Genomic DNA, 11,936 nt, shown 5'->3' with positions numbered 1-11,936 from the left:
TATAGAAATACAGTATTCTTTCTTTTTTTTGGTCATAATATCATTTTGATTTTGTTTTTTTTTTGTTTTGTTTTTTCCTGTAATCACATGAAAAATGTTATCTCAAAAAATAATTTATTGAATATTTCTTCCTTTAAAAAATAATATCATTATCGTATATCTGAATAATATTTGTCAAAACTTGAGAATTATGTAATGTGGAAGGAGACTAAATGGAGGAATATTCAATTTCACAAATCACAAGTTAACTATTAATATACCAATATTTTTTTCTATTCACAAGTAAAAATAAAAATAGAAGAGAATTCGTACACACTATTATGTAACCGACATCGAAATATCTACACATAAACACATTACACGCATTTTTTGGTTTAAGATTCTACTCTATTTGGTATTCCCACAAGTCACATCACATGCATTCCAGTTAAGTAATCTTGTTATAACTTTTAATACCCATTCTACCCCTTTCCCGTATTCAAAGAACATGAAAGTTATTGACTCGTAGCTAACCAGCCTAACCACATGTTTTCAAATCCTAATCTGTAATTACCTAAATAACACGACATAAATCTTAAGATTTCACAATTTCTAATTATAGTCTAAAAGGGTAAAATAGTAATTGAAAAATATAGAAGTACAAACTTGCTGGCCAAGTTTTCGCTTTTTAAACGCTCTCTCTCTCTCCTACCTATAATTGTAAATCCCTAAAACCGCCATTGAAAACAAACCTTTCTCCCATTTCTCTTTTTCCCCAAGAAATCTTCTTCTTCTTCTTCTTCTCTCTTATCTCTTCTCTCTCTTCTTTCTAATGGCGGCACAAGTGGAGATCGAGGATCAAGAATCCGTAACGAAATCAGATAACGACGGCGAAATCTTCAACCCCGTCGTCTCCGATTCTAGACCATCATCAACACCTAACTTCTCCGGCGGGGATAATAATGATTCAACGATCCTTCTACGTGAAGACACCTTAGAGCACGATCTGATCAAGAACTGTTTCATCTCAGGAATGGGTTCTTTCTCCAACGAAACAACGATCGTCTCCGTGCGCAAGAACTCGACAGAGAGGAGAATCACAACGAAAGCCAAGTTCTCCGTGTTCAAAGTTTTCACCGAAGCTGTGACTAGGAAGAACGAAGGTGACGCGAACGTTAAGTACGGATGGTACTCTGGTTCTAAAGAAGAGATCGATCGTATCGTTGCGTATGGGTTTAGTAATAAAGAGATCGACAAGTTTGATAACGACGCTGGGTCTCACGGTGTTGGGATTCATCTTGTTCATCATAGATACTCTCTTGTTGCGTAAGTTTTTTTAATTTTTCTTCAGATCTGAGTTTTGGTTTTTTTTCTGAGAAGTTGCTTTAGTCTCTTTTGATGATGGTTCTTTCTGCAGGGCTTTAGTTGGTGAAGGTGATGAAGAAGGTGTAAAGCATGTTCTATTATGCCGTGTGATTCTTGGTAAACCTGAGGTGATTGTGGCTGGTTCTAAGCAGTCTTGCCCAAGTTCGTACCAGTTTGATTCTGGTGTTGATAATCTTGAGAATCCGAGGAAGTATGTGATTTGGAGCTCTACTATGAATTCTTACATTCTTCCGTCTTATATCGTTAGTTTCAAGTCTCCTCGCCTGAGAGGTAATAATTACACAAACTTATTCAAGATTCTTTGTGTTGTTTTGGTTAGAGAGAGTGAAATTAATGCTTTTGTATTGTTTCAGGTCTAACTGGAAGAGCAAGGTCACCGTGTGTTAGCTTCTCTGTTCTTATGTCTATACTTTCAAAGTCACTAGACCAACCAAGAATGAACTTGATCTTGACAACTTATGATGATTTTAGGGTATGTAAGTTAAATTTCAATTTCATTCGATTCAAACCCATGAGTCTGGTTTCTGAAATGTGATTCTGTTTCTTGTTTTTTCTTTTGTGTAGAAACGGAAGCTGGGAAGAGAGCAGCTGGTTAAAAAGATGAGGGAAGTGGTTGGAGACCATCTTCTTTTCAAGATTCTCAAGAATCAGAGGCGTTAGAAGAAAAAAAGTAGTAGGGGTAAGTCTCTACTACTAACACATATATTCCAATGTTCAGTATCTGAATAATAAATGTTTTTGCTTATGGAGCAAGGTCTCTATTACTTTTCTTAATAGGTTTGTGAAAAAAAAAAGCATCTTTTTACCTTTATTTCGTAAGAGTAAGTCAGATGAGAGAGTACTGATGATCATCCCTCTTTTGTTTTTTTGCTTGGCAGAGGAGAAATTGACGTTACAGATTTTACTTGAAGTAGCCAAAGTGAAACAGCAGCTTATGAATGATGATGATGCGTAAAGGAGTAGGTTTGAAACCAGAAGAAACATATTCACACATAGTAGTATATGTAGAAATATATAGATTGCAGTAATGACTAAAGAAACACTCTTATATCAGAAAAGAAAAAAAGTGTAGTCTTTCTTTTGTTACCCTTTTTGTTTGTTTGTCTACGCGTTAGTTGTATCTAGAACCAGATTTTTTACATTACTAATACAAAGACATTTGGTAAAAATACCAATCATGCCCATTGTTTGGTTTTGTGACTTAATCCTATGACACTAGAGTCTAGAGAAGGATGACTAATGGATTTATGTGAAAGAATAGAAAAAAAGAGAGAGTAATTTGACATTATTATATATATATATATATATATATAAATATATTGAATTACATAAAAGAATCATCTATTCTCCGATAAGCTTTTAAGGAATGCTGTTGCTGTTGCTGTTTATTAGAGAGCTGATCTGTTGTTCTAGCTGCAAAAACGTATTCATATATTAGTTAGATACTCTCATATATATGATCTCTAATACATTTGGTATAAGTAGCCTTTTTTACCTGACTATTTATTTCTTTTCTTCTCTGAACTTCATCTACGAGCTTCTCAACACTGAAAACACATGAAACAATACTATTATCTCAACATTCTAATCAAATAAAGAATGAAGAAGAAGTAGTCATGACATTTTTACCTTTGCTCCAAAAACTGAACCTGAGATTGCAGATCTTTCTCCTTTGATGGATATATCTGCACTCGTTCGGTTTTGGGGATTGGATTTCCAGTTTCTGTACAAATTATGACGAGAGGGTTATATCTATCAAGACCTATATATTACTTGAAAGAAGAAACATAATCTGCTACAGATAAAACTCATCATTACCTGCACTTCCATCAAAATATCTAATTAATCTGATTACTTTCTCCTGCCAAGAAAACAAAACAAAATGTGAATTCTCACAAAGACATATCCAAAATAAACCATTTTATTCCACCCAGAAGCCAGACAACACACTCTCTGAATGTCATTCTGAACCAGGAGACTCTTTAACAATGGGAGGATTTCCGTTGCTGCGCAAGGTGTTATGTTCACAGGACTAACAGTGTATCCATTTTTTGGTTTCTCCTGATAAAAGAACATTGTTTTCCAAATTTGACAACTATTATTACGATAAGGTTTCACAATCTCGAGAAACACATGACATTGTAATTGAAAATTACCGGCTCAAGTCCTGTTTTTTTCACTTGCTTTGTAGTATCCGCTAATGGTTCTAGTAGATGTGCCTCTTCAGAAACGAGCTTCTCCGCAGTTCCTAACTGTACATTATAATGCACCGGTTGAGAGGTTAACTGTAATGCAAAATAGGCATGGAGAGATATATATGCCTTCATAGAACGAAATGAAACTTGCCGTTTCTGAGAAATATTCCAAAGGCATAGTCTGTGACCTTTGTACCACTGTGTTTCCTTTTGGTACATCAAGCCGGACATCCCCATTCGTGTTCAGTTCCTGAATCTCTGAATCGCACATTTCATCATTTGGAATCTGATAGCAGAGCACTGAAGCATTGAGAGAGTGCGAATGAAAACTAGTTTTTTACGTTTACTTTAAGACAAATGACCTTACTTACAAGTGATGCTTGCCTCTTCAAGTCTTCGAGATCAAAATTCCAAGCACTAATTCCTCGCATATACTCATGCTGTAAGAAAGCAATATATAGGATTCTAAATTTGGCATCTCCACATACAGATTATAGCTTAGTTCCAAAAGGGGTAAGAGATGTTAGATTGTTAGTTATCTTTGTACGTGAAACTGCAAAGATCGAGTTATACCTGGGATAACTGTTCTTTGTCACCGTTTAAGCCTTTAAACAACTCAGCCTCTGCCTCCTGTAGAGCCAACATAAGAGAAATGTTCACAGCTTAAATCACAGCTACTAATATATAAAAGGTAAGTAATGAAGGTTCTAAATTCCAACAGATAAGGAAACTCTTAAACTCATCACCTTGAGCTTTTTAAAACGTTCACCAAGAGAAGAAAGACCATTAAGAATTTTACGAGACAAGTAATCTGTAGACCGAGCATGTTTGAAGAAAGGGTGTTTCAGAAGTTTAGCTGAGGTTGGACGCTTTTTTGGATCTTTAACTAAGCAAGCTGCGATTAACTCTCTAAATGACTGCGAGATGATGAACACAGTTAGTTCCTTTTCTAAGTGAAAGAAATGGAAATATACCTTTATAAGTTGTGTACATCATTAATTTCCACTTACCTTTGAGAATTTCTTATCTCTTTCATAGTCAAGACGAGGAGGAGCATTTTGTAAAGTCATCAATAACACCTGAAAAATAGTTGAGAGAATCAGCAGAGTAAGATTGCAGTAAAAACCACAATGGAAAATAACAGTAGAGGTGAACTTTTACACAGTTAAGACTCACCTTCATAGGTGGATATTTGGAAAATGGAGCATGACCATGAGCAAGCTCCAATGCAGTTATGCCAAACGACCATATGTCCGCTCTGTTATACCAAGCAGACAAAATGTGAAAAACCAATAACCTACTTGTGATTTCTATGCATACAGAGACTAGTAAAATCGCATACATACTTGAAATCATAACCGTTTACTTGCTGCATAACCTCAGGTGCCATCCTGTAGAGCCAAATGATTCAATTGCTTAAAACAAGAAAACATTTAAGAAACTTGGTTGTAGTCAGAGAAGTAAGTAAGAACTCACCAACAAGGAGTTCCAACAAATGTATTCCTTGTACGCATCCTATCCCCACTATCAAACATACATGCTGAAACTCCAAAATCTCCAAGTTTCACTACACCTCTTGAGTGAATCAATATGTTCCCAGCCTAAATAAACAACAAAACTAATGATCTCTATCCAAAACTCAAGATCAAAAAACAAAGAAAAGACAGAGACTTTTTTTCTATATACCTTAACATCTCTATGGATATGACCTTGTCGATGAAGATAAACAAGCGCTTTAAGCACTTCCCTAAGCAAAGTAGCAATGATAGGTTGCTCAAGACCTTCCGGAAAAACAGATTTCATCAAATGAAAACAAGAACCACCAGACATATAAGGCATCACAATCCACAAACTACTACTGTCTATAAACGAACAATGCGCTTTCAACAAATTCGGATGATCAATCAAGTTCATTATATGAACTTCCTTGCGTATTGTTTCCTACATGAATAATAAAACAAAGCAAAAAATGTAAAGCTTCACGGTAACAACAACACAACAAACAAATTCAAAAAGAGATTTGAGGAGAAAGAAAACGAACCAAATCGTTTCTGCATTTTTCGAGATCTAATATCTTAACAGCAACAATCTCGTTAAGAGCAATGCAACGAGCTCTGAAGACAGTAGCACTAACACCTTCGCCTACTTCTTCAAACAACTCGTAATCTTTAGCGTAAAGAGGAAACCTCTTCGTTGATGATGATGATAAACCAGCCATATATTCCTCTCTAATTCTCCCTACAGTAACCATTGATAATCTCAGGAGATTTTTTTTTTTATCAAATTCGCATTGTTAAAGAAATCAGAAACACTAACCTGAAGATGATGAAAATGCAGGGGAGAAGAAGAACAATCTCAAGATGATTCGGTTCGGGTTTAAGGAGGAGGATACGAGAAAGAGGTAGAAGAAAGAGGAGGAACGAGACGAGAAGCTCGTGAGGAAGAAAAGAGTAAAGATTCGAATCTAAAGAGACACATAAAAAAAAAAAAAAAAGTTTTGGAGAGTGCAATCTTAATGGTAATGTTAATGATTATGGTGGAAGAGATCAAACTTTTTGTGTTTTGCTTTTTTGGTGATTTTGACCAGACAATGTCTTAATTTAGTAAAAATCTAATCCGATATTTAATTGGATCCTCTCTTTTCGTCTTCTTTGTGATTTTCTTCTTTTTTTATGAGTTACCCAACCAAAAAAAAAAAAAAAGTAAAAGTTCTACGATTTGGTTTTTAATTTTTGTCTAAATATAAACATGTATTAATCTTTTGATTTCATATGTTTAAGATTTATATTAATTTACCCATTCAATGATGATGACCACTTTATCAAATTATTATTTTTGTTTTCCACTTCTGATTGATGAAAAAGTATTTTTATGTTCTTCCATATAATCCAAGGGACAAAAAGCCTATGAACTTTTTCCCGGTATTTATTGATGTTTTCATAGATAAATAGCGTTATAATAAGAACAAAATGTATTTGTGTGGAGAAAGAGTGGCAGAGTGCCATTGGCTATTGTCAAAAAAAATAAAAAAAAATAAGAGTGTCATTGGCTAAACAAATGGTTGGTGATGTTTTGAGCCTCGCCGATCATAATCTATTAGTCATTTCCACTTTGAGATTTTTTTCACATGAATGTTTGAATCTTCGCCAAAAGGTATTAAATATCATCTAGACATAGTTGAGAGAAAGCATATTGATAGTTATGTATCAGTTTCTCATATATATGCTCGTTTTTAATGATTTTCCAACAATATGTATTATTTTGTAATTTATGTTGTAGCCTCCTGACAAAACGGTGTAAATTGGGTTAGGTCTTTTTCGAACAACTTATTTACCATGGACAGATCTTGTTTTTGCTTAAAATAAATTTTCATTCTTGGAGTTGTTACACCCACCAAGAGAAGACATTTCAAGAGTCTCCTCTCCAAGCTTGTTGACCCACAACCACAATAGCTTGGCCGAAGCATGTAAAATCCCGAAACTCAACGCCTTCTTTCTACTTATACGAGCTTAAGATATCCTATCCCTGCCACCTAGTGAATTTTATTTCTATGTTCTCAATAATGTTCCACTCAATAGCCCATCAATGCTATTTGTAAGTTTTCTTGCATAAAATCTTTTGATACTTCGAATAGGCTTCCTATATCGTGAATCTAAAGGAAAAAAACAAAAATCTTTGACCTACAATATTTTTATAAAATTTTAAGTTTTGAAGACGTGAATGTATAACGTACAAGCTTTTTTTAACTCTCTAAGCCTAATAGTGTGCAAAAATGTCCAAATGCTCAAAGAAATTGCAGAGGTAGATTCTGACTCAAATAAAATTGATTAGGCTAAGTACGAGCAAATGGTTTGTATATATATTACTGCTTGATTTTTCACGCATATAAAGTCGTTGATAGAAAATGTCAAAGCTTTCTTAGAATAGATCCTATTAAAAAGAAAAATCATTCGTTAAAAGTTGTTGTGATATCTCTTATCCGAAGTTGTACAAACCAAATGCCTAAAAAAACACCGTAACAAAAAAAAAAAAAAAAAAAATTCCGAAGACATGTTCTCAAGCCTTATTATGCATTTGCGGCGGCTATGGCCTTTCAGCAACCAAATTATATCTCGTTTCAATTCAACCGAATTACTAACAAACAAAACAAATTATTGTATATAAAGATCTGTCGGATTATGGACTTTATGTATGTGGTGGACAGCTTCTCTCGATTTGTCATTTTAATTTCGGATAAAGATTAGCCACCAAATTTCGTGATATGATGTATTATGCTATCATTTAATTAATTAAGATCTATAGTCTACTCTAGAAAATGATATGTCTTAATGGCTTGATGATATCTAGGAACCATATTAACCAAGAGTATTTAACTAAAAGATATATCAGTATCCAACCAGTAGAACCTACAAAGATATATGATTAAGTCATTAAACTATTTTCTTTTGATTGGGACGTTAACTTTTATTCGTATACACGTTAACTCATTTGTTGTATGCAACTCAACATTTATCATCTAGGACCACAAAATCCGATAAACGCGTGAATAGTTTAATACGGACGATATTGACATTATATCCTTGATGTCCACGTTCTAACTATCTTCTCGATCATCAAGTAATCATTTCTGAATTTAGGCACAAGCATTAATTCTTCTCCCATATTCAAGATTTAAGCTAAGAGCTCTTATATATCACATTCTTTCCGTTTATGTGAACACAAGTACATATATCATCATTCTTCGTTTAATTGCTTGCTAATCATATTCACTTGCTTCTTTTTTTTTGTGAAGTTCTCTTGTCATCCACAAGTAATTCACACCGGTTATAAAGAGAAAATAGATGTGTACATGAAAATTAAGATACACTTTAATTATTGATGAGTAATCAAAATGGAGTAATATTTTTTTTTTTTTTTTTTTTTTTGTGGTTGGCATAGGATACTAATGTTTTCACCTAATGGTAAATTAAACGTCCCTTTTAGCCAATTACGAAACACCTTTCTGGCAATAATGGATTCCATTTTCTACGAATAGTAGTAATACACTATATTATGCGATTCTTCGAAATTTTATATGTTTTAATATTAACTAGTACAGTGCACAATTGAGAGTGAGTCACCAACGAACCAACAGCAACCAATTCCATTTATGCCACACCATAAATGGAACTATACACTGTCTAACACTATTTGCCACTTCATTCTCACAACTCTTGGTCGGTCTGTTCGTTAAGTATGTGGATACTTAATGACCACACATGTGGCATATTGATCAGAGGATAATATTATGAAATTTGCTCCACACTCCCCAAACCATATATTACAATAAATATACAACTATGTTTTCACCAACCGAAATAGTAAACTGTTTATCTATTTTGTTTTTTCCCTATTGCATAGTCTCTCCATTCTAAAATCAATATCGTTTTAGGCAACCTCAAATAGTGGACATCAAGGATATAATTATAATGTCAATATCGTTCTAAATGGAACGATACACTGTCTAACACTATTTCAGTTTCAATTTTGTCATCTCCATAAAAGAAAATATTAAAGAATAAAAAAAAGTAAAATCTTCATTAGAAAATAAGTATTGTTATAAATAAATTATGTGTACTAAGTATTAACTATCACAGAATGGAATAAGATAGTGGAAGCCAAATCACAAAGGAGCCTCAAGGAGAACTCGCTTCTCATATCAAGCTAAAGGCATGCATATCACATATTCACATTTAAGTAATTAACACAAACATCTACAACTAAAGATCACCGCATATCACTTCATATGGGTAAATTCTCTCTAAGCCTAAACTTTTCGAAGTTAGTTTATGACTTTAAGTAACTGACATTAATGTTGTATAAAACTAAAATGTAATTAGTTAGGTTTAAAAAAAAACTAGTATTGAATCTGTTAGTTGACTTGTTTCGATTCCATTAGGTTCAATATTTAAATACAACAATCGATATTTAAAAGTAACGTACGCTTTAGTAGATCTACGGTATACCACATATATTATCACAACTAGACTTTGAACCCGACAAAACCGATGTGGACCGAAATTCCAAAGCCTAAGAAATATCCCAAAGATATCCAAAAAAAAAAGCATAATCGAAAGTTTCAAGAAAAATATCTACGAAGGAATATCTAAAACAATTTGAGAACCGTATAAAAAAGGTTATAAAACTTTTAACATAAATCGTATAATGAGTTCATGACCCGGGCCGTTATAAACGCTGCTTATCGCGTTGACCATTAGCCACATTGGTCAAGATTCACCAAAGGCATACTACAACGTTGTTGTAGGTCAACTTCTCAAACACAAGAAAAACCAAGTGAGAGCTTCTCGAAGATTTCAAACTTTTTTCCTGCAAGGTCAACACGTGGACCTCAAGCCACCTTCCACGTCAGCAAACATGTCAGGACATTGAACAAGTCCGGGTTCGGGTCGAACAAGGTGGTTCTGTAACAAGATAACTACGATTCTACCCCTCTGTTATTATATCGACCGTCAGCTTCTTCTCATGTTCATTTGCCCATCACGCCATGACGCGCTTTTACTTCCAATCAGCAAAAAGGGAGATAAGAGGAAAAAATGCATTAGAAAATTCTTATATTTTTTTTTTTCTCTTTATCAATTGGTGAAATGTTTTAAAAATAATTTGGAGAGAATAAAAGAATCTAACTTGTATGTGTTTTGTATGATTTTTGATTGGAGGAAAGTCTTTTTTATTCAGATTTTTGTTCAGCTAAAACCCAAAGTTTTCTTTTCTCTATGTATTTTTATTTTTATTTTTTTGGTGAAAGGGTTTATATGCTAACCCATCTTTTAGATTATCTACTTTGTAATTTATCTATGAAGGTAAGGTTGATTCTAATTACAAGAAAGCCTTCAATTAGTTTAGTTGTTCTAGAATCTCAATTCATATTCAACGCAACAAAAGAAAAATATTTAGATTTGTTTTGTTAGATATGGATAAAAATTCATTTTTGTTGTAGACCAATTTTATCAAGTGAACTTTGACCGGAGATAAACGACGATATTTGACCATATTATTTTAAGTTTTTAACAGTCTCGTCATTAATAAAAAAAAAAAAAGAGAAAATAATATTTAATACATAAAATAGGAAAAAAAAAAAAAAAGGAGAGGTGTTAAGATTTGGGAGCTAATTAATAATAATATCCCAAACCATATATATAAAAGAGAGAGCAAAGGCTTCACCTATTTTTATCAAATCTCAACAATACTCTTCTCTTATTTTCAGACAAAACAAAAGAGAAAAAAAAAACTTTTGTGTTTTGAGATCTGATTGATAAAAAAAAAAGATGCAAGTTGTTTCTCCTTCATCGCCGGCGCAACAATTCGCCGGAAAAGAGAGGTTTTCAGAAGTTTACGGTAAATTAAACAACGATTTTGGCTCCAAACTAAAGATTGGTTCTACAACAGAGCAAGAACACAGAGATCATCATAATCTTGAGAAATCACGGTTGAATCAGAACGAGACCAAAGCAGAATCTGATGAGGAAGAGGAAGGAGAAGAGTTCTCATTCGCAAGTGTAAACGCAGAGAATTCACCAATAACCGCAGAAGAAGCGTTTAAAGACGGTCAGATCCGACCGGTTTATCCTCTGTTTAACCGGAATTTTTTCTTCGACGATCCAAAGGAAGAAACTTTACGTTCACCTCTCAAGAAACTCTTCGTTGAAGCCACCACCACCACCGCGGAGGACGAAGATGAAGAAGAGCCGATGGGTCCTTATTGTTCATGGAAAGGTCGTACGGTGGTTGAAGCATCACCGGAGACTTGTCGGAAAAGTAACTCGACAGGGTTTTCGAAGCTATGGAGGTTTAAAGATCTTGTTTTGAGAAGTAACAGCGATGGTAGAGACGCGTTTGTGTTTCTTAGCAACGGGAGAGATGGTGACAAGAACCAACCAACTCCGTCTTCGTCGTCGGTGAAATCAAAGAGATCGGAGAAAGAGAAAGAGAAAACGAAAACGGAGAAGAAGAAGAAGATGAGAACGAAGTCGGCACATGAGAAATTGTATACGAGAAACAGAGCAATGAGAGAAGAAGGTAAACGAAGATCGTATCTTCCGTACAAACATGTTGGTTTCTTTACTAATGTCAATGGTTTAACCAGAAATGTTAATCCTTTCTGATTAAACCGATCCGTATCAAATTATCACTCTACCGACAAATCTTATGCCTTTTGTGTATATAAATATCTAACCTTTTTTTTTTTGGTGTACCTTTTGTATTATAAAACGGACCTTCTTTTTTTTGTTAAGTAAAAAAAAGTGAAATTTACTTATTAAATTTCTCAATGTATCCATTTGATTTGATATTGTGGATAAAGAATGAGATTCACCGATC

General features: G+C 33.9%; 3 protein-coding genes across 4 annotated transcripts; 2 read left to right on the top strand and 1 right to left on the bottom strand.

Annotated features, from left to right (window-relative positions):
* The first annotated feature begins 695 nt into the window (after nt 1–695).
* On the top strand, nt 696–2,534 carry LOC104750880 (putative inactive poly [ADP-ribose] polymerase SRO3). Its single transcript, XM_010472732.3, has 5 exons — nt 696–1,305; nt 1,397–1,635; nt 1,719–1,837; nt 1,930–2,044; nt 2,244–2,534. The coding sequence occupies exons 1-4, from the start codon at nt 812–814 to the stop codon at nt 2,023–2,025; spliced, it is 948 nt and encodes a 315-aa protein (XP_010471034.2). The 5' UTR covers nt 696–811; the 3' UTR covers nt 2,026–2,044; nt 2,244–2,534.
* On the bottom strand, nt 2,481–6,077 carry LOC104750882 (uncharacterized). 2 transcript variants are annotated; one of them, XM_010472733.2, is made up of 17 exons: nt 5,877–6,077; nt 5,602–5,798; nt 5,247–5,501; nt 5,037–5,161; nt 4,907–4,951; nt 4,737–4,818; nt 4,571–4,639; nt 4,307–4,477; nt 4,134–4,190; nt 3,932–4,000; nt 3,712–3,846; nt 3,522–3,617; nt 3,316–3,426; nt 3,184–3,226; nt 2,995–3,088; nt 2,861–2,912; nt 2,481–2,778 (listed from the first exon to the last, which is right to left on the bottom strand). In XM_010472733.2, the coding sequence occupies exons 2-17, from the start codon at nt 5,776–5,778 to the stop codon at nt 2,725–2,727; spliced, it is 1,635 nt and encodes a 544-aa protein (XP_010471035.2). In that variant the 5' UTR covers nt 5,779–5,798; nt 5,877–6,077; the 3' UTR covers nt 2,481–2,724. The 2 variants fall into 2 exon arrangements, with proteins under 2 accessions (XP_010471035.2, XP_010471036.2); XM_010472734.2 differs by lacking the exon at nt 3,316–3,426.
* Nucleotides 6,078–10,713: 4,636 nt separating this feature from the next.
* LOC104750879 (uncharacterized) lies at nt 10,714–11,936 on the top strand. The gene has a single exon (XM_010472731.3). It carries the CDS (start codon nt 10,886–10,888, stop codon nt 11,720–11,722), a length of 837 nt encoding a protein of 278 aa, XP_010471033.2. The 5' UTR covers nt 10,714–10,885; the 3' UTR covers nt 11,723–11,936.

Source organism: Camelina sativa, chromosome 16 (assembly GCF_030686135.1).
Source record: "Camelina sativa cultivar CO46 ecotype springtype chromosome 16, ASM3068613v1".
In the NCBI taxonomy this organism is placed as follows: Eukaryota; Viridiplantae; Streptophyta; class Magnoliopsida; order Brassicales; family Brassicaceae; genus Camelina; species Camelina sativa.
The sequence above is the reverse complement of the archived record's forward strand: the minus strand, read 5'-3'. Positions and strand labels throughout refer to the sequence as shown.

Excerpts from the sequence above, each read along its gene's own strand:
- LOC104750880 (XM_010472732.3), top strand. The coding sequence starts at position 812 with ATGGCGGCACAAGTGGAGATCGAGGATCAAGAATCCGTAACGAAATCA. Across the intron at positions 1,636-1,718 it reads CAAGTCTCCTCGCCTGAGAG|GTCTAACTGGAAGAGCAAGG; the intron begins GTAATAATTACA and ends GTATTGTTTCAG. Across the intron at positions 1,838-1,929 it reads CAACTTATGATGATTTTAGG|AAACGGAAGCTGGGAAGAGA; the intron begins GTATGTAAGTTA and ends TCTTTTGTGTAG.
- LOC104750882 (XM_010472733.2), bottom strand. The coding sequence starts at position 5,778 with ATGGCTGGTTTATCATCATCATCAACGAAGAGGTTTCCTCTTTACGCT. Across the intron at positions 5,502-5,601 it reads AAAAATGCAGAAACGATTTG|GAAACAATACGCAAGGAAGT; the intron begins GTTCGTTTTCTT and ends TTATTCATGTAG. Across the intron at positions 4,478-4,570 it reads GAGATAAGAAATTCTCAAAG|TCATTTAGAGAGTTAATCGC; the intron begins GTAAGTGGAAAT and ends ATCATCTCGCAG.
- LOC104750879 (XM_010472731.3), top strand. The coding sequence starts at position 10,886 with ATGCAAGTTGTTTCTCCTTCATCGCCGGCGCAACAATTCGCCGGAAAA.